We start from the raw sequence: 20,128 nt of genomic DNA on the forward strand, positions 1-20,128 counted from the left end.
AATCTCAACCCCAATTTATAAGATAATTATCCACAGTAATAATGATTCCGGGAGCTTCTCTATGCAATAGAAGTCGCCGGAGAAGTTTGGAGAAAATTAAACCAAAAACTCCATCGATGTGTGCACAAACTTTACTTTGTGCTCAAGTTTGAAAATTTACGCCAAATTAACACATACTTTAAAAAGAGTTGTCGTAGACACTGATGCAGGGATACACACAAATCAGATAATGTTTCTCGCTAAATATTCCTATTCCTAAATAAAGTTATTCCATGTGTTTTATTATTCTACAAGATGTCACCCACTCAAAGGTGATTGATTTTTCCTGTTTTATTAGTAGCACGTGTACATAACGCCAGATAGCCCAACTCTTTGGCTTCTGCTTAACAATGCTCTCTCATGACTCATCTTGGATTCGTTTGACAATGACATAAACCTAAACCGAATTGCGCAACGGGCATATAAGGTGAGATTTCGGTCCTTAGAAAAACTTAAAATAGTTAAAGTAAATGAAGATTAGTCATAGTTTTTACTATAGAAAAAAATAAAGGACTCTACAAATAATAACAGAAATAACACTGTCTTATAATAAGCCGCACTAATTAATTCATTATGAATTGAAAACTTGGATATAGAGCAGCGAAGGCTAACTGTTTTACTTCAACGCTGACGCCTTATTGGATACTGCGAGGTAAAATGAAGTTTCATGCTACCCAAAATCGGTGTATCTGGTATCGTTTTGATAAGGGCATGACTCCCATATTCTGTTATCAATCAACGGCACGTACACTGCGCTGGTGTTCATTTGGTTGATGTACAACGAATTTTTCGTCATCAACTTTAGTTGTAATCTTAAATTAGGGGTTTGTATCTGTTCAAGTTTAAATCTATTCCTAGTTTAGACCTGCAGGCTTTTTCAATACGAGTTTGGTTAGCAATTTGAAAAAGTTAGTAAAAATGGTATCAGCGCTGATAGCGTGATCGTGGCAGCAATGCCCAAACCATTAAAGACAAAAGGGACCGAGGCAACTTGCGACACACGTTACCGTTTAACTCCCGTAGCTGCAAGCTCGTCGGCGCATGCATTACCACTAATGGCGCCATTTCTTTTATCAAGAGAAAGCAGTAGACTAAGATCAGCAGCACTCGTGGTAGAATCAGATAGTGCCCCAACGGCAAAGTTGCCTTGCCAACCGAAGCGGCATCGGGGCTTGGGTGTCGAACATCTCGTTTCGACATTCACTCTATTTGACTTCCACATATTTTCGATGGGTTTAGGCTTTCTCCCTTTAATTCCTAAGCCCCACGGAAATACGAAATTATCCCCATCCTAATGAAAAATGTTAACGAGTAGAGCAAGCTTTGCCGCTTTTCGCTGCAGTAGCTTGAACATCGCTGAAGTCTTACGTTAAAACTGAAGCCGTTTGCGATGCCGAAGCCACGTCGATCCGACCCGTATTCGTTCGAGCAAAGCATTAGGCCAAACTTTCGTCCTAACCCTCTTAAGCCTCTAGTTTTAAACAAGAAGCAACCGCTGAACAGCAGAGCAGTATACTCATCAAGAACAGATACTGCTAGCCATCGTCTATTGCTGATTCAAAATTTACGCGCTTCCACAGTTGCCACCCAAATCGAGTAGAGCCAAACGTTGCGCGACGATCTGAACCCCACAGAGATCACAACCTAACCTCTTTTTTACCGACTTCATACAGCTCTGCTTTCTTTTTCCATTGACGCTGCTGCTTCACTCTGGGCTTACCCGCAGACACGCGCAGTAACAAATATATATACAAAAAGGGGGAGATCGCAAATTGCACAGGCTATGTCTTTTGATGAGCCGATCACTATGCATAGGGCTTTGTATGTCTGCCTGTAGGACTTTAATGTGTCCCAGAAGATCACTGGATTAACGCCAATTAAGCCCTCTGTTTTTCGCTAAATAATCTGCCGCCTCTCTCGGCTGTTACTGTAATTCGTTGGTCTTGCAAGCTACATACAATACATACTATTCTGAGTATAGTGCATCGGATGTAGCATACCAACAGCAAGCTGGGATTGTATGGGGAACATACAGCCTCAAGTAGACTAGTTGCGCACAGATCGACAACTGCCGACTGATAGAGACGTTCTTAGCTCGTCAAAAAACAAAAGCTACAGGCTTCGATCAATAGTACGTGAAACGCAATCGCCGTCGTTGGGGTTGGCCAAGGGGTTTTTGCAGAATCGCACTTTTTTATAGCTGCTTGCATGAAACGGGTTCTCCCAAAGGATATCTTCTCAGCCTTCTTGTCTTATCATCGATAGCCTTGTGGGTATTACCCCTATAATAATGTGCATTAATAACTGTTCATGCTGCAGTAGCTACTGTTTTCGATGCGCGTAGTCTCTCTGAGATGTAACAGCAAAACGAATCCAGACACAGACGACACGTGTAAGAATTCTGGCGGCAAGAAGCAACAGTAAAAAGGACTTGCCCTAACAAGGGCTAAAAAGACGAGCAACATCGTAGAAAGTAAGAATCATTTTGTCATAATGAAAACACCGTCATGCAGCAAATGAAAACATTAAACGAGAAGTTGGACCGATGCGCAGGTTAGTAACTAGATCGAAAGCTTTCATTGAACAGAGACGCTTACTTTATCGAGCTTAAAAAATAACTAGCAGACGAATTACCCAGATTTGTACGAATAGCAGATAAATGCATTGCATTTACAAATATAGTCGCCCATCAGATATGTGTATCGATCACGTAATATGACTTCAGGTCGTGAGGAACTAATTTAATTTCGAATACGAAGTTTGAGGTTGCAATGCCATCTAGAGAAGAAAACTAGAATACTGATGAATTGGGCCAATTACTTGAGTTCGAGATCTAAGACAGACTTTTATTCTACCTAGTTTTCTAATTTAAAAGTCGCTTCCTATGAATAGTAGAAATTAGCAGTGAACTATTCTCAATATACCTGCATATATATACATATAGGAATGTACAGTCGAATTACAATTTTTGTGATTTTGCTAATAGGCCAACGGCTAGCTATCACTGGCCAGCTCCGCCACTGCTAAAGCAAACGAACCTGTTTCAGAGAACCGCTCATTTCAGTGACGAGATTAATGAGAGACTAACAAAACGAACGCAGCAGAAAGGCTTCTATCCTAAAGCGAACGAACCTAGGCACTAGGCTGAAAAGGCTTTGATGCTCTCCCTGCACAGTGCTATATGCTCGGGCCTACAACAAATGTCCACAAAGTCGAATATGGAGTTCGTGAGTAAACCACAATGGGATAATCAATTTATGTGCCAATCTTGTGCGTCACTGCAGGACATTTTTACGTTACTTTATCTTATCATCATAATGATGTAAGCACCTTGATACAAACTGCAAACGCGGGCATGCTTATGAGTGTATGGAATATTCTTTCATCTACTCACATTACCCGACAACTAGCCGGAAGGACAGACACTCCCGAAAGCAAGTTCTTTTTGCTTGGTCTGATTGAAGTTATCTTCAAAGAGGCGCTTTGCATCTGAACGACTTCTATAAGCTCGAGTCGTTACCATTTTAGATAAATAGAGAAATCAATGCGTTGAGTATTGTAACTTTGGGTCCTTAACAGCGTCATGACGTCCTTCTCGCCCCTATCTATTTCCGTTATTTTGCCAATTTTCGAGTTTAATGGATACCCCGTTAAGTACCAATAGCTTGTTGTAGTAATTTGTCTTCCAGAGGCGACTGCAATAGCGCCTACGTTCGCTAAGCGATCACTGAACGCCGTATTTACAGGGTGCTCTTTATCGATGTTGCGCAAACCTTTGACAAATGCGCTCAGCTGTTTCTAGAAATGTTGCTACTGGAGGATTGAGGTCGCCTTTTTGTCAAGGCTCTAGCCGATGGCGTCGCCATGTCTCCGCCTACACATGTCCTCGGCAGAGAAGCCGGGAACAGAACAGAACTACGATTGCAGCGGCGACCCAGTCCGATTACTACTACTCCTACTTCCCTGTTTTATTATGCTTCAGACGATGCTCACGAACTAGCCGCTTGTAGCCAACCGGCGAAAGTTTGCATGTAGGGTTTGTTTGATCACGCGTCCACATTGGCGACGTGCTACGGTGTTAGATAGCTGCTAGCCGGTCTGTGTTCTTTTGCGTGAGTGTGTTTGGTCTCTGCGGTAACTATGTCCCAATACGTTGACAAGGGAGATGCTCTGTGCGATTTTGGGATGCACCGCCTATACATCACTCGATGTCCCGTACACCGTTTCAATCCGCGCAGCGTGAACTGGGACTATAGCAACAACCGCAACAGCCCTAGCAAAAATAACAGAAGTGCTTCTAGAAGACAGTGTACGTAATAAGATCGCACTAAAGGCCCAACTATCACATTCTGTGTCCTTCCAGCTTTTCAGTGATGGCTGCCTTGCCCAGTCTATAACTCTCCGGACGCCTCGTTGCTTGCGGGCCGTAGTCGTACGCTCGGTTGGACTATACAACTTTACCGATCAAAAAAGCAAAAAGCCTCTACCAGAACTAGCTATTAGATTATTTTAGCACTGCAATTACTGTCTCCAATAGGGCTGTCATGTTTGTGCTGACGGTATTGCAAGGCACGAACGGCTGATACGCGTCCACCAGGCAGCCTTACAACCCATCAGGGCCTTTACTGAGATAGGTTGTAGGCTGTAGATTGCAGTCCCTACTGGCCCAAGGCCTGCGGTATCTGCGCTGGCAGTGATCTTGGCCGAGCTTCAAGCCCTCCTGAAAAGATCCTAAGCTTGGTTAAGTCGTGCCTTCACTCGCTTGTGAATGTTTGTGCGCGGACTGCACTTTCGTCTCAGCATAGCCGTCATCATCATCAAAGCCATCGTCGGCGTGCAATAAGGCTCGTCTCTCCATCTGGCGACCACTGCTTCGCGCTCTCCCTTGAGTCTTCCGGTCGGTTTCAGTCCCTCGGTTTTCCAGCCCTCAGATCGTTGATTCTGAACACGCCTCGACAAACCTCGAAGTTATCTTCTACTCTACGAGGGCCAGAGAGTTTCGTTGTGTAAGGTGGCTTTTTCAAAACTCTCTGTGGACCGCGCTCTGGCCGCGCCAGCAATGGCATCCATTACAACGACAGTAGTGCATTACTTAAGTGGTGTGTGTTATCGGCAGTAGTAGTAGTAGTAGTAGTTAATGGCTGGATGTTTATCTGCCATTCAGCCGTAGCTTGCCCCGTCACGTCAGCGTTATACGGTCGCGACAAAAGGAAGACGCCAATCTCGGCGACAGGACACTCGCTGATTGGCAAAGACCCGGCGGGCATCAAGCGCCGCAGCAGATATATCTAAAAGTGGTAGTTGATAGAAAGAAACAGTTCAGTTCGATAATCGTTGTGGTAACAGATAATCCATACGGAGCCTCAGGCCACAAAGTGCTACATATCAGGCCCTCGCGGCGTTTAACCATGGCGGAGATGATCCAGATTATTAAAAATGTACGCATCGATTGTCAAATACCGTGACTATAACCGCTTTAAGAATGAACGGCTTTTTCATAGCAAAATGGTCGGAATCATCGCTCACACACATGTTCTATACGAGATACGTCTGCGCTTATCTTTTTGCCGGCAAAATGTACTATCCAAATGAATGACCAGCATATGGATGCTACTACCTGTGTATGTCGTCCGTTCTATGCCGTTTCGTGCAGCCATGAGTACGATGATACTATTTACCGCAATTGAAATTGTTGTACACTATTAGGTCTAACGAAACGCTAGTGAAAAGTCGCTTTAACCATCCAGTGCATCTTTTCGGATACCATGTCAGTGCTTACAAGAAAAGTGAGATAGTCTTGGGTGTGGCCAGGTGTTTTTATTTTTCCCTGTTGAGCTGAAAAACTCTCCGAGTTACGAAAAATGCCCTGCGGGCTAAACCACAACTAAATCATTCACATATGTGGTAATGACTATGACTCACTCGCTCGTAGTGGTCGGCCTGAGATGTGGATATGTTTTATGTTATTTGTACATTTATCGTTTGTTCTGTTGTTGTCTATTCCAGAATTGCCTGGCAAAAGCATTGTACGACAATCACGCGGAATCACCAGAGGAACTCGAATTTCAGAAGGGTGATGTACTGACCGTGCTCGAACAGAACCCCAACGGATTACAAGGTATTAACAGACCGTAATTAATGTGGTTAGTGTACGTTTTTCATTCGGTCACACACTGCGGAGGTCGTTTTCTAAACAAATACACCAGGGATATTGGTAATATTTGGACGAGTGTATCTTCTTAGTTTGCCTAGATCTTATAGCTCGGCATAAACGATAGTTTTACATGTTTTTAGTTATGAGCACAGTTGTGATAAAAGCCTTTTTTTCAACAGAACGTGATACTACAACGGGATTCAATAGAAATGGTCGTACCGTTGATGTTGTTTTCCTATTTCCGGGTATATGTTAACAGGTAGAGAATATGTCTCCAAAATGTGACTACTTTTTGCGACGTTTGCGACGTATCGTAATACATACAAGAATTGATTGGATTTATAATACGCCGATAATAATTTAATGTATATGTTACAGCTCATAGATTTTAAATGGACTGTTATTAAAGCTACTTTGAGTGACGTTCATGATCTTCAACTTTACGGTTTAACTGGGACGCGCTACTATATCATGTGAGAAGGATCGTAATAGAACGCTTAGCCTGATTAAAAATATATCTCAGCTAGAATTGGTCTATGAAAAGTCACTTATGCACTTATGGTGGTTGTATCTTCTTTAGTGGAGTTTATTCTAGTGATACCTATAACGTTTTCCACTTTCTTTTCTATACTATCATTTAACCTGTTCTCTGAATTTCGAACGAATTAAAACAATCGTGAACATTTCCCACGCATGTACCACTTTATTGAGCTAATTCCGCAATCAAATACTCCAGAGTAACATCGTGCTTAGCCGCGAAGATTTGGTCATGTAGCCATATGTCCAAGAGGATAACTAGTCCATTGGTAATTTAATGGACCTGACTACAAGCGCTAGATTAAAGCTGGTGGGTGTCCTGGACGTTGGGAAGGTAGTTATTACGTAAAACACCGTCCCGTCTTAATGATAGAGACCACAGAAGTTGGCAATCGCACTCAATTAAATTCGAGCGCCGGGGCGCAGGGGTGCCGGGTCGCTAGCAGACGAAAAGTAGCGAAAGCTTAAAATCGTTACTTAATAGCTGACCACGTGTCCAACTTTAAGCAGCTGCCACGTGCCGTGTATCAAACACAATTTATAGGACAACGTTAACATCTGCATGATCGTGCTTTACTGACGACTGTACGACTACTCGTGTCTACTGAAAATGGTAATAACGTGAGGTAGCCTTAGAAAATATGGCAAACATAAATAATAATCAGAATTCTCGTATCTCTGCGAGTGGATTTCAGCCATCGTTTGTATTCCTAAGTGTTAGTCATAGCGAATCCGCAAGCTAATAGCGGCCTAAATCTAAGTACAGGGAAACCATCAAACGTTCATTGTCGTGATACTTTTACTAACTTAACTTTTACTAACAATTATCGTGAAATCAGGACTGATGATCTAGTAACTGACATGTTTTTTTTTTTTTTACCGAGCATTAACACCAGCCGTTTTACATGAAACACATTCATCAATACTTAATTTTATAAAAAATTTCCGACCTTTGAATATTCTTGATTCGCTCTGTCAAGCTACAACACGCCTTACGATGAATTTAAAAATGTCATCTGGAAAAACTAGTAGAAACCAGAAAAACAAAACCAGCCGACTTAAACGATATTGTACGTGAACGGATAAACATGTGACGAACAGACACCCCCCTAACGGGTATAGTTCACTTATTGTTGCCTGCATATTGTACATAAACTGCAGGATGGTGGCTCTGTGCTCTTCGAGGACGTCAGGGTATCGCCCCAGGAAACCGGTTACGCCTAATGCCGTACATGTACGATCCAACTGGACTAGGATTTGCTACAGGGGTCGTGGCTCACAATGTGGCGATGACCTCTAGTGCTCCACACAACCATATCCAACAGGTAGAAAAGCAGCCATACACTAACAATATTAATAAAGTTGTTTAATAATAATAACAGTAATGGAACGCAAGTGCTTGCTACGCCTTACGTTGGCTCTCGCGATTTATAACAACAAAGTTCATACTTACCGTACATTTTTAATGCGTACGGTCCTATGCAACACAAACGACAGATGCAATAATAAGTTTAATATAATTTGGACGGTATGGACTAGTAATGTCCAGTCATAGTCTCTAATTATACCAGTTTTAATTACAGCATAAATAATTCTTCAATAGCATATAAAATGAAGTTTCCACCGGCTATTCTTTTGTGTAAATGCATAACAAAGCCCTCATTTTGCCATTACTAACACCATATTGCAATTCATGTTGTTTCCCTTTTCTCGTTCCCGTTGCCTATATTCAACCTTGGTTTTGCATTTGCTCCAAATTGGTCTGATGTGATCTGACCTGACTTGGTGCTATCGTATTGCAACGACGCCGGCGTGTAACTATCCTCTGCCGTGCCATGCGTACGGTGCTTTCCGCGTAAACCTTACGTGGATCGTTTGTTTCATCACCCTTCTATCCGAATGCTTTTGTCTCGTGAACGGTAGTGCCCAGCTGGGCTTACCGTAACGGGCTGCACGACCCTGCCGAATCGCGGCTCGAACGCCAATAGAAGACCCCCAACTGCTGTGGGCGTGGGGGGTCCTCCAGCTGGCGCTCGGGTCGTCCTTCCAGTACGGCATGGTGATGTTTTTGTCTATGACACCCCGCAGGTGGGGATGGGTACTGGAGGCGGGGGTGGACTCAGTGGACGTTCCGAGTACGATGTCCCAGCCGTAGCGACCCTGCCTCGAGCCAATCTCCATACCCGTGACGGCATTCTGGTGCAGACAACGCCGAAGCTACAAACGTTCGCGGTCCCATCAACTCGTACGTATTAAGCACAATTACTGCAGAATACATCTGTGGGTAGTAAACGCCATATACAATATGTGATCCCTAAACTGCACTAGTTACAATTATATATCGAGTCAGATAAACTTAACGTGGAGATTTAGATGAAGGAATAAGCAGCGATTTGCCTACTTGTAAGTAGTACGCGTTACCTTGATAAATATGCTCAACATTCAAGGGACCGATATGTTTTTTAAGTTCTATATTTTTTATCAGCCTTTTGTTATGTTTGTTGTTATTAATTTGAATTCCATTTCTCTGCGTCCCAAGTAGAAAGCCAAAATTACGATGAGCCGAAGCCTTCATCAAAGCTTAGTGGAAATGGTGGATGCCAGTATGATATACCGCGCGGCATCAATCAACATTTCCGTGGAATGTCCCTCTCGGACGGTCAGTACGATTTCCCACAGGCGCAAGGAGCAAAGGCTGTCAATGGAACAGCTCCCGAAGCGGCAGGAGCTGATCACGCCGAGTACGACGCCCCCGCTGCGCGTAGCGCTGTGGCACCCCTCAAAGCGGCTTCTTTGTACGACAAACCACCAAACCAACAACAGCAAACCCATCAAAAACTCGACATGAGTACATTCAAGGTATGCAGGATGCGCAGTCACCTTTTGGCGGAGACGGGTTGCGCGTCCGGTGGAACTTGACCGTTAAACTTCTGTATATCATAGATCTTAAAACTAAAAAAAATCTACGACAAATTGCTTTCGAAAATGTTTTGGATTCTTTCGCTTTTCTATGAATCCATGGAATATAAATCGTACATATGTTTCCTACGATTTGGTAAGGTGATCTGAGTGACTAAAGATAGCTTAAATTTGACTTCCAGTGCAAACTAGCAGTTCGAACCGTGTGAAAAGTTACTAACAGTGTTATGTCCGGTGTGCAGGAAAAGTGTCCTTCGTACGATGTGCCGGTGGCATCCGCCGTGACGAACGCAAGGATGTCCTTTCACTCACAAGGATCTAGTTCCGGTGTGACGGGTAGTCAGAGTAGCCTAAATACAAGCCTCTCCAGTGGAGGTAATATTCATATTCGACATCGCTTTATCACACAGTATCCCATGCAGAGGAACTTTGCATGCATAATTTTTCCAAATCTGTAATGTTTTTATCATATATTCTAGATTAGGTAATCGCTACATTTGTAGTGCTCCTATTGAACTTTCCCTAGTGGTTAGTATTATTAATTAGCCTAAAAGATATTCTTATTAAATGCAAAAGTATTACGAAATTTTACAGGAGGATCAAATAGATCATCATTGGAACAGCAAGCCGAGGAAGCGTACGATATCCCGCAGTTAGGCCATAAAAGGCCTACTGGTGGATTGGATACAACACCCACTGGCCTTCTCAAGATTGCCTCCGCCACAGGAAGGGCTTCCGGTAATAGCGTTTATGATACACCACCACAGGTGAGCAATGCCACAACAACCCATGGGCCGAGACCGTAGTCTTTGAATTGATTCTTTGATCAATCAAGCTTCCAATCTCCCTCTTCGTCTAATTATGATTTTCTATCAAAAATAAAACTTACATTGAAGGGTTTTTCTACCACATTTTTTTCCCTCCGTATATGTAAGATTCTTAACGGCTAATAAAATCCAATGAAATGTGAGGAACGTCCTTTCAATCATTCTAGGCGAATGCCATTGTATAAATTGTAACCTTTAATGATCCGCCCTTCTCATTATTTGTACCAGGTAACCCGTGACATCCCCGTGCCGTCCAATTTTAGTATGGAAGCGGCAGAGTACGTTTCTCTACCACCGGGAGGAGGAAACACTTCTGTAGGTTCGAATATTGACCCACCATCAGCACGAGAAGCCGTTCCCCTTGAACTTCATTCGTCCCTGGAAGCTCTCGTCATACACCAGCAGGAGGTCCAAGCAGCGGCACAGTTACTTTTCGCGTCGTTAGCCGCAACTAGCCAGACGCAGAGTCAAACGGCAAAGGAAAGTCGCGAAAGCATGCGGGTGCCTTGTCATACGTTGCTCAACAGCGTTCGAGGCTTCTTCACGTTCGCACGTGGCGCGGTCAACAGTGCCCGTTCTAATGCTCCCGATACAAAAATGGTCGCCAAAATCGAGCGTCTTGTACAAACCCTAGCGACATCGTACTCAGTTATTGCTGATGCCTGCGCCGCTATGGACAAACTTGATTGGCAGTGCCACAATAAACAGGGTGCGCGAACATCAAACAAGCATAGAGACTAGACTGTTGTAGCAGTGGTAGTATAGTAATTGTAGAACTTTTTTTTCTGTAGGTAGGGGGTAACTTGGGCTACTCATTATTAGCGAATTTAAGGTTGCGGCTCTGTTGTTAGCTAAACATACGTAGCATGTGCGCCCAGACTGCTCTGACCTAACACAGATAATAAAGCGCTACATACACAAGAGAACTGCAATAGAAATAATCGATGAGGTACTCGCAGACATCCCCTATAATATTTAACGGAACCATCCACTTGCCTTTTGTCTATTTGCAGGTGAACGTGATGACTTTGATCGCCTGGTTGCATGCGCTCGAAGTTTGACTGACGACGTTCAGCAGATCAGTCTGTGCGTACAAGGCAACGCCACGCTAATCTTTCGGCGAACACCGCCAGCCCAGGAAATTCGTCAGCGGCCGCTACCTCGACTACCATCGACAGATGGACTACGAGCTGGACAAGCGGCCGACACGACTGACGGCAAAGAGCCCGACTACAGCGAATATGATTACATTCAAATGCAGAATGAAACGCCGATAGAGAAAACCGGAACTACTGCCGAACTGGCGCCGCAGCACGATTTTGGAGCTCACTACGACAGCTTACTCAAGAGATCACAGGTACGGGCTCACATAATTCAGATTATCATGATTGGTGTTGACAGGCTTTTGTCTCTAAAATATCGCACCAGATGTCCTAATTGTAACAGGCCCTTATCAATGATAGCTATTTAATGAACTGTTTTTCTAGGAAATGATCGCTGACAAGTCAACTGTCGCAGAAGTGCCAGCCCACGTATGCAATGACCACATGCTACGAGAGTATTATTCCCCTCGGCTTAACGATGCGATATCCTACCTTAGTGAATCGATCTCCGCTTTTCTCGCAGCCATCGAAAAGAACCGACCGCCACGCATATTTGTTGAACATACGAAATTCGTATTGATTGCCGCGCATCGCGTTGCTTGCATCGGCGATACGCTACATCGGCATCTAGCCGATCATGGCGAGAGCGAGAAGTTTCGTCGTTGCTCAGAAAAGATTTCTACCTCGTTAAGGCTTCTTGTAGACACAACGAAGCGAGCAGCTCTGCATTTCCCAGCCGTGGTGGCTATCCAGGAAATGGTCGATACAGTAATGGCTGTGAGCCATCTGTGTCACGCACTCAAAGGCTGTTTTGTCGTTAACACACCCCAGCTTCAACAAGCCGAGCAACAACAACAACAACAGCTGCAGACAGCCTCTTCTGCTACACCGGCGGGGATGATTGTCAACTAAAAGGACAAACTGGAAAAAGAAAACCGCACAGAAAGTCGTGGATGTAACAAACTATGGTTATTCGATTTTGGTGTTTGGAGAAAGGTAACCTCCCATTCGTCTTCTAACTGATCCGCTCTGGTTCTAAAAGTCAATACTTAAAATCCCGTCAACGAACCTGTACGAAAAAATATACCTACAAACTGCTCGTAGCGTAGAAATGCGAAAGTTGTCTTATCTATGTAGCGTATTTGGGGAAGCTCAGAAGCCAGTAATGCCTCAAATTTACATACAGAGTTACTATGCTTCGAGTTATTTGAAGAGAACAGCTCGTTCCAGCTCTGCTACTGAAAGTATCGTTAAAAAAACTGGTTTGGTGTTATCTGGAAAAACCATTTCGTTTTGGCGGCACAATTGTTGCGGGGTTATATCGGAAGGCAGTTTGTCGGATGCCCCGTTTGGATGCCCCCGTATATATATATATATATATATATATATATATGCAAAGTTCAACTAAAACAAAAATGCAGAAAACGACTAAGAAGTTCTGCAAGCTGTAGCTTCATAGCCCATTTAAGCAGAGGATGCTTAAATGGACTATGGAACTGCACGAAATGTGAGTGGGTGTAATTGTAGAACCTAGCCTTAAGGATATGACTAAGCGGTAACTTGTAGTTGCAACATGTGAATCAGTGCAATTATCTGAAGCTCCTGTAAATTATGTCGAAAAGAACAGATCATAAAGTATGTTTATGTAGAGACGCAAGTGAAATAGATCGGAAGTGTTGCAACCGGTATAAATAGATCTTACTGGACAATGCTAATGAATTGTCGTTTAAGAAAATCAGTTACAAGACAAAACAACAGACAACCCCCTGACGAGCCAGGTATCTAACACAATGTCAAGCGTCCTTGTTCTATTATAGTATTCCATTGGGCAGACACAAATTTCCCCAGGTATTAAAACATTATATTAATATTAATGAAACTTAAAAACGGGGTTGTTTGAGAAGCTAGAAAGGTTATCGACAATTGCTAAATGATAGGCAATTGCCGCGATAGTTCAAAGGTCAATGTGAGCCGAACTGAGTCCGGGCACTTCAACAACGAAACACGTGAATATGAAGATAGCCTGAATGCTTTCGATATATCTAGTCAATAAGTACCATGTCGAAGTTAATCCTTACAAACCATTCAGTCACAGTAAAATCAGTGTCAACAACGTTGTATTTAAAAAATAGGATAAAATCGTCTGCGGAGCTGACTGAATACGCGAGGCATTTCGAAATACGCGCGAAGCATTAGTCGGAAAGATACCAGAGGGTTCATTCGAGGAACCCCCGGTTGCCTAAACCATCGTCGTAAGTTTTGTTCATGATGTGAGTCTCCCGATGGAACTGCTGAAATACATACAGCGTTAACTTATATGTATTCGTTGGTTCTACTTGTAAATGGATCTTGAGGATTACATGTTGCTTTCAACACGTTCTGCTATCCATGAATTAGAAGAGATTTCTGCTCGGCTATTGTCCTTAATTCTAAACGTTTCCCACTTACCAATCGCAATCGCTCCTCTGAACATTAACTCACCCGAGACGCTACGGCGTCAGTAACGTGAAGTGCCCGGAATCCAATGGTGGAAACAGGACGGTATTGGAAGAATTGAATGTTTCACCATTGGAAGGCCAGCGGTAGGTTATCACCGTCGTGCGTGTACAATATTGCCGTGTGTATATGAGTCGAATGAGCGACGTGGATATGAGATGAATGAAACGTACGTAACAAGAGTGTGTGGTCACTGGTAAATAGCACAACTCGATAATGATAGTAATAACTACATTAACAATAATATTATGTAAACACAACTTGAGCGAAGGGAAGATGGAGTAGACGAAGGAGAAATAAAGTATCACTGCTAATGTACAAAGTCATAATAAAAATCGTGCCATCATTATACGAATACATTTAGCGCCTTAGGCCAATTTTAAACGTATAAGGACGAACAACTAATTATTCTGGGAGAACTGGCCGAGACATGGAAGTCTTTGCTTGTTATCACATTTAAAACATTAATGCTAGCGGATCCGTTTGTCTTCAACTTAATATGTTCTGAGTTTTTGCCAGTTGCAGTTTTCCCGCTACCCTGTTGAACCAGTCAGTAAATCCTATTTCGTTGCTCGAACTATTCCGTTACATTGCTTGTTATCCGAGTAACCTGGGTGATGCTATACACAAAAAAGGTTATTTAACCAACTTTTGTGAGGAACATTAACTTTTGCGGCACGTGTTCTAAAGTTTAACTGGACTATCGTGAACCGTAACGGCTTCTCAGAGTACTAGTCAGAGATTTAACGTGCATCTTTCCGCGGCTTTTTAGAGTGAAGGATGTGCTGGCCGTAAACGATGAGAAGAAACGTGGTAAACATCTATCAGGCCCGTTGACATCGACCTAACACCTATTTCAACCCAGTCTTACTTAAAATAAACCCCTTCGTCAACAATGTTGTATTTGAACATAGCTTATATAGATTCCCAGGAACCTGGCCGAAAACTACCCCGGAATCTATTAAAGTATTACCCCGGGCTGTCCTACTTTTGGAATAGCTTGCAGATACACTTGTACAAAGCATGGTTGAAATTTCCACTTGTTTCCCCGGGGAGTCGAAAATACCAAGTGTATATAAGTACCGGAGGTTGATGCGTAAAGCATTTTTATGAAAACTGAGGAGTTACGTCTAAGTAGTTGCTTAAAAAGAACTTATAAACAAAGGTTCACTATGAGGGTGACCTAAAAGTCTATTTCGAAGCCTAAAAAAGGTGAGGCAGAAATGCGCTGCGACCTGCAGTTGATCTCGTTTCGTCCTGCACCAAAATGTTACTATCTATATCAAAAAGCTATTTGAGATGACGCACTTTTTGCATTAATATGTGCGAGAAGTCCAGTTGAGTCATCGTTCAAAGACCCTGGGATCGCTTTGCCAAAAGCGGTAAGACCTGCTGGTGTATTCATTTAAATTAAAGTACGCTGTTCTCTATTAGCGTTCACAACATGTTAGCATGTATTTCTTACGGAAGACAGCCATTGCGAATAATGGCTTTCCATAGCGCAGATCACAAAGGACAAAAGGACTCTTCTTAAATAATGAGCTTTTGTATTGTTCTTTATGTAACCCGAAAGATATTACAGTGAAACAAATAGACAGAATTTCGCTCTGAATAAAAATGACCATTAAAGCGTATTAAAAAGGATACCTTTATCTGCACTGCTGTGCGTATTTAGCTGTATGTTTTATAGGTAGGATAAATTGTACCAATGACAACCTATGTAGGACGGCACACTTTCATGGTATGAGCTCTATTATGTTTAAAATAATGGCTTAATAAATAACAAGTGTCTCCGATCAAAGTGGAATATTTTGGTCTAGAATTAAACATTTATCCCCACCGTAGCACACCTGACTATACATTCCTTGTTGTTTATTTCTGTTATGATAAATCCGAAACTTAATCAGAGTCCCTGAAGCGTTCTTATTAGGGTAAATCCTCGTGGTCAATCATCGTTAGTAGCATCTTCTCTACTTCTTGATACTTCAAGATACTACTTCTTGTAATAAGCGTGCCCATATCCTGGGCTAGCATGTCCTAAACTATACCCGTAGTCTTTTCCATAATTAATCCCGTACGCGTACGGAATACCATGTGCACCATAACTTAACGGAATATAACCGTAAGTATTGTAAAGTCCAGGTGGAGGGTAACTAGCGTGGCTAAACCCTAGCACGCAGGCTACGAGCACAACGAGTACACTCTGCAAGCAAACATTCGCAAAACATGCAAGTTAGTACGACGTACCTATGGATAGGGTGCAGGCTGTAGAATAAAGCGGGTCAATAGGATGTTTTGTATAATTATGAGCTCGCCGAAAACACCTAAGAAATTTTGTTGCCTAATTTCCTGTACTTTGTGAATGCATAGATACAAACTTAAGCACGTTCACGTATACCATATTTGTAGAAACATTTTAAGCACTTACAGCGATTGTGGTCATGTTGAATTTGTTATTGGGCTACTGACGATGTAACTCGGTGTAACTTCTATAGCTGAAGTTTAAATAGCAATGATTTCTGGAAAGGAGGATTGGTGCGAGACGACAAATTATTATAGCTACCATTCTTAATACCTGGACAGGGCAGATATTTTTCGCTAAAAAACGACTAAAATATCGTGACTGTAGAGCGTATACTTGTTAACGAAATTTGGAATTTTGTTCAAGACGCTTGTGGGACAAAAAAGGGAAATTTGTCGATAACGATCAAATGCTTATGATAGACCACGTTAGACCATAATAAAGAAGGCTGACGGAGCTTTGACGAAAGTGCTATAATGTATCGGCTGTCAGCGCAGACGTAGCTGTCTTATGAATCACACGACACAGGGAGAACTCGGTATCAGCGCTAATGGCGTTGCGGGCCAGACTGGAGGCATTCCATCATGCCATTCGACCTCTTTAGAAATCATACGATCCATATGTTTAGTCAGATACAGTTTCATTCTCTGCGGAAACGATGAAAAGGTGTTTGTTTGTTGGCCACTCGAGACTTCCACTTTATTTTATAGGAGAATCGTGGGCGATAAGTGGATAAGACATTTGAAGATTAAAAACTTGCATGCTGTCTTATCTAGCATGAGCGTTTCTTCAACTTTTGTTCCAACACACGCGCACTGTTTTGATATCTAAAGATAATATAAAGTTTAAATGAACATCCGCCATATGGGGTACGCAGTAAGGCAAATTATCCTATGTTGGCAGGTTACCAATATTCTTTTTGCTATATGTTTTTTTGTGATATATTTAGACATCTCCTTTATGATTTACTAGTACGATTTGTATAAATAACTATAAAATAAACCGTTCTTTTAGTCTGTATCGACTTTCTGTACAAGATTTTGAGTTGTCTTAAAGCTGTATTTGAATGCATTGTCAGACGAATAAGTTATTATTTGAGCCTGTTTATTAAAAGGTAAAACCTACGGTATACGGTTTGAATATTGGATGAGGGATATAGTTTAAAAACAGTTGAAGTATTCAATAGTAAAGCTTTTAAGTCGGTTTGTATTTTTTAAAAACAATTACGATATTTAAGTCGTCAATTTCTGGTGTCTTTTCCAAGCTTCTCCTCGATTCGAGTCCGTTCGCATAATAAAATATGAATTTTTAGATTAAATTTTTTCACGGCGATCCCCTAGTAAAAAAAACTATACCTTTTTTTAACGTTTTGTAGAAAGGAAAGGTGAAACTTTATTTAGAATTCCATAGGTCATTCTAGATGTTGACCCAAGTTTTGCGTCCTCTGAGATACGTCTTTTTTCCATCGTTATCAAGTAAATTACATTATCCGTGCACGTGTCTTCAGAACAAGGAAGACATATTGCGCATAACATTACTAATTTAAAATCATCAAACTTCGGTTAATTTCCCATCGGCGTGGATAATGTTTTGAGCACAGTATGCGCACTGTATTAATATATATATATATATATATATGTTTAATACAACGAACGAGCTTCGCTAATTTGCTAGACTGCCTTTACACTCCCCTAGCAACTGATTTGACTTCGGCTTTACATTTCGGCAATGCTTACCTACTCTTGTTTTCTACGGGAACAATGATTTCAAATGTCGACTTATCACTGCCGTTATTGCTGACAGTCGAACACCACAATGCTGGACTACGGAAAAATTGGTCCCTAAAATATAGGTTCTGGCAATGGGTTAAGTCATGATTTGGGCAAACATAGGGATATATATATAATGAGAACAACATAAAACGATTGGTATGCCTTTCAGCGAAATACTAGCGTAAAGTGCTCCGTCGTTAAACGTTGAAGAAGAAATTGGATGGACTATTTTACCGTTAACAGAATATGCCCCTGAAACAAAATGAAACAAGGTACAAGCGAAAAAAGGCAGCCATGCACTGAAGCGGAACTTTGGGTCTCAGAAGAAATCCTGTGTTTTTACTTTCATCCGCAAAAAAATACATAACAGAAAAAGTTTCCCTCTTCCAAACACGTACACCACACTAGAGTTTGCAGGATGGCCATACTGCGTCATTATGGAAGATATGATTGCAGCCGTTCTATGAAAGTAGCAGAATGGTACTTTCTTCTTTGCTTCGCGTATAGCCGGCAAGAACGTATAAATATTATGTTTTTTGAGATTCTACTATCGGCTCGCCGGCGTTCGCTATGGTAGACGCTTACTGGTCGTACTAAAAAAAGGACTAGCATTCCCTGCGACGTCAACTGCGGGCTGTGTCCTTTCTTCTCATAATAAGCTATATACTTTAAAAAATAATTAGTCGAAACTTATTATAAAAATATCATCATTACTAGCAACGGATTGACGGAATACGATGACAACTGAAAGTATTTTTCTATTATTCTAGTTAGAGGGACGAAGGAATATAGCAGTGGCATGATGTCCCGCTGAGCAAAGCTGGTGGAGAGTGAAGGCTCGACAGCCACCTAATACATATGAAATAACTTGCCCAAAAAGAGATCCAAAACATATGTATTATAATCAGAAATAGACAAGCGGTTAAGCGGAACCCAGTTGAAATGCTGACATCGCGGTCCAAGGTCAATAATAAGGAGGTCTTACGCACCGGGACTGGAGGTCGCAGGCACTGCAGAAGTTGTTCATGTCTGCGGCGGGAATTGTCTGGCTCAATATGGAAATTCCCTCGGAAAACCTCATAACGAGCGCATGCTATGGAGTAAAAAGATAGTCTTACGTCGGGAATCGTCCAGTTTTAATACTTTTTGTATAGCGTTTCAATGAATATTCTTTTAATTTAAAAACGTCAGGAAATGGTTTAACTGCTAGTGATTTTTCGTAATCCGTCTTAGAGTGAAAGACCTGAAAGAGTCAGAAAAAACAAGTTGATCATATATAGGTTTTCTCCTTTGTTCAACAATTTTTGAAGTACCCAGACAAACCTCATGCAGGATGACCTTCCAGCATGTTGTTATCCGTTATTTGAAAAGGGATACACTAGAGCTTGAAAGTTACGATTACACGAAAGGTAACATATCAATAATATGGCTTCAACAGCTCCCAAAGACGGACAAAAAGTCGCAACGAAGTAGCACGAAAACAAGAACCTACCCTTGATCAGGAGCAGAAAACGCTGTAACTTCGGCGAATTCTACTGGAACTGAAAAGCCTTAGCTGAAGTTTTATTCTACGACGGCGACTTGGCGAAGTACTTAATATGTGAGCAAATGTGGTTCGATATCTGCAAACGAATTTAGCAGGTGAAGCTCATAAAAATAAGAATTAGAAGTCGGTGCTTTCCATTAAAATGAACTTTTAATGAATATCATATTTGGTAAAATGTTTGTAGCTGGCCCAAATGAACATTTACGATTAAGAAGCAAATAGATATACAAACAGCTAAAGGGAATAGAAAAATCTTTATCAGTTTATTTTTTCCTTAATTATTAGTGTATTTCTACTTACCTTTTTGTAGAATGCTCAGTATATTTGTGTAAGGCTTGTAATGGTTGACCCCATTCCTTTTTTTCGCAATTCGAAAATTGCTTTTTCAGGAGAAAGAACAGACATTGCCACTCCAAATGGTGAAGTTCTGTCT

At 41.8% G+C, this 20,128-nt stretch overlaps 1 protein-coding gene and 1 long non-coding RNA gene across 2 annotated transcripts in view; one reads left to right on the forward strand and one right to left on the reverse strand.

The window, feature by feature from the left end:
* p130CAS (Serine_rich_CAS and FAT-like_CAS_C domain-containing protein p130CAS) overlaps positions 1 to 14,410 on the forward strand; it is a 117,640-nt gene extending 103,230 nt beyond the window's left edge. Inside the window, exons 4-12 of the mRNA XM_086981592.1 lie at positions 6,046 to 6,157; positions 7,892 to 8,055; positions 8,654 to 8,975; positions 9,273 to 9,589; positions 9,892 to 10,024; positions 10,244 to 10,416; positions 10,705 to 11,185; positions 11,490 to 11,833; positions 11,964 to 14,410. Of these exons, the coding sequence (XP_086837718.1) occupies positions 6,046 to 6,157; positions 7,892 to 8,055; positions 8,654 to 8,975; positions 9,273 to 9,589; positions 9,892 to 10,024; positions 10,244 to 10,416; positions 10,705 to 11,185; positions 11,490 to 11,833; positions 11,964 to 12,491 (2,574 nt within the window). The 3' untranslated portion in view covers positions 12,492 to 14,410. The remainder of the gene's footprint in view (positions 1 to 6,045; positions 6,158 to 7,891; positions 8,056 to 8,653; positions 8,976 to 9,272; positions 9,590 to 9,891; positions 10,025 to 10,243; positions 10,417 to 10,704; positions 11,186 to 11,489; positions 11,834 to 11,963) is intronic.
* A 1,190-nt stretch (positions 14,411 to 15,600) lies between these two features.
* Positions 15,601 to 16,649, reverse strand: LOC111243928 (uncharacterized). The gene is made up of 2 exons (XR_002670666.2): positions 16,504 to 16,649; positions 15,601 to 16,278 (listed from the first exon to the last, which is right to left on the reverse strand). It is a non-coding gene; the product is annotated as an uncharacterized LOC111243928 (long non-coding RNA).
* Positions 16,650 to 20,128: the final 3,479 nt, after the last annotated feature.

Source organism: Varroa destructor, unplaced genomic scaffold (genome assembly GCF_002443255.2).
Source record: "Varroa destructor unplaced genomic scaffold, Vdes_3.0 BEIS01000002.1, whole genome shotgun sequence".
In the NCBI taxonomy this organism is placed as follows: domain Eukaryota; kingdom Metazoa; phylum Arthropoda; class Arachnida; order Mesostigmata; family Varroidae; genus Varroa; species Varroa destructor.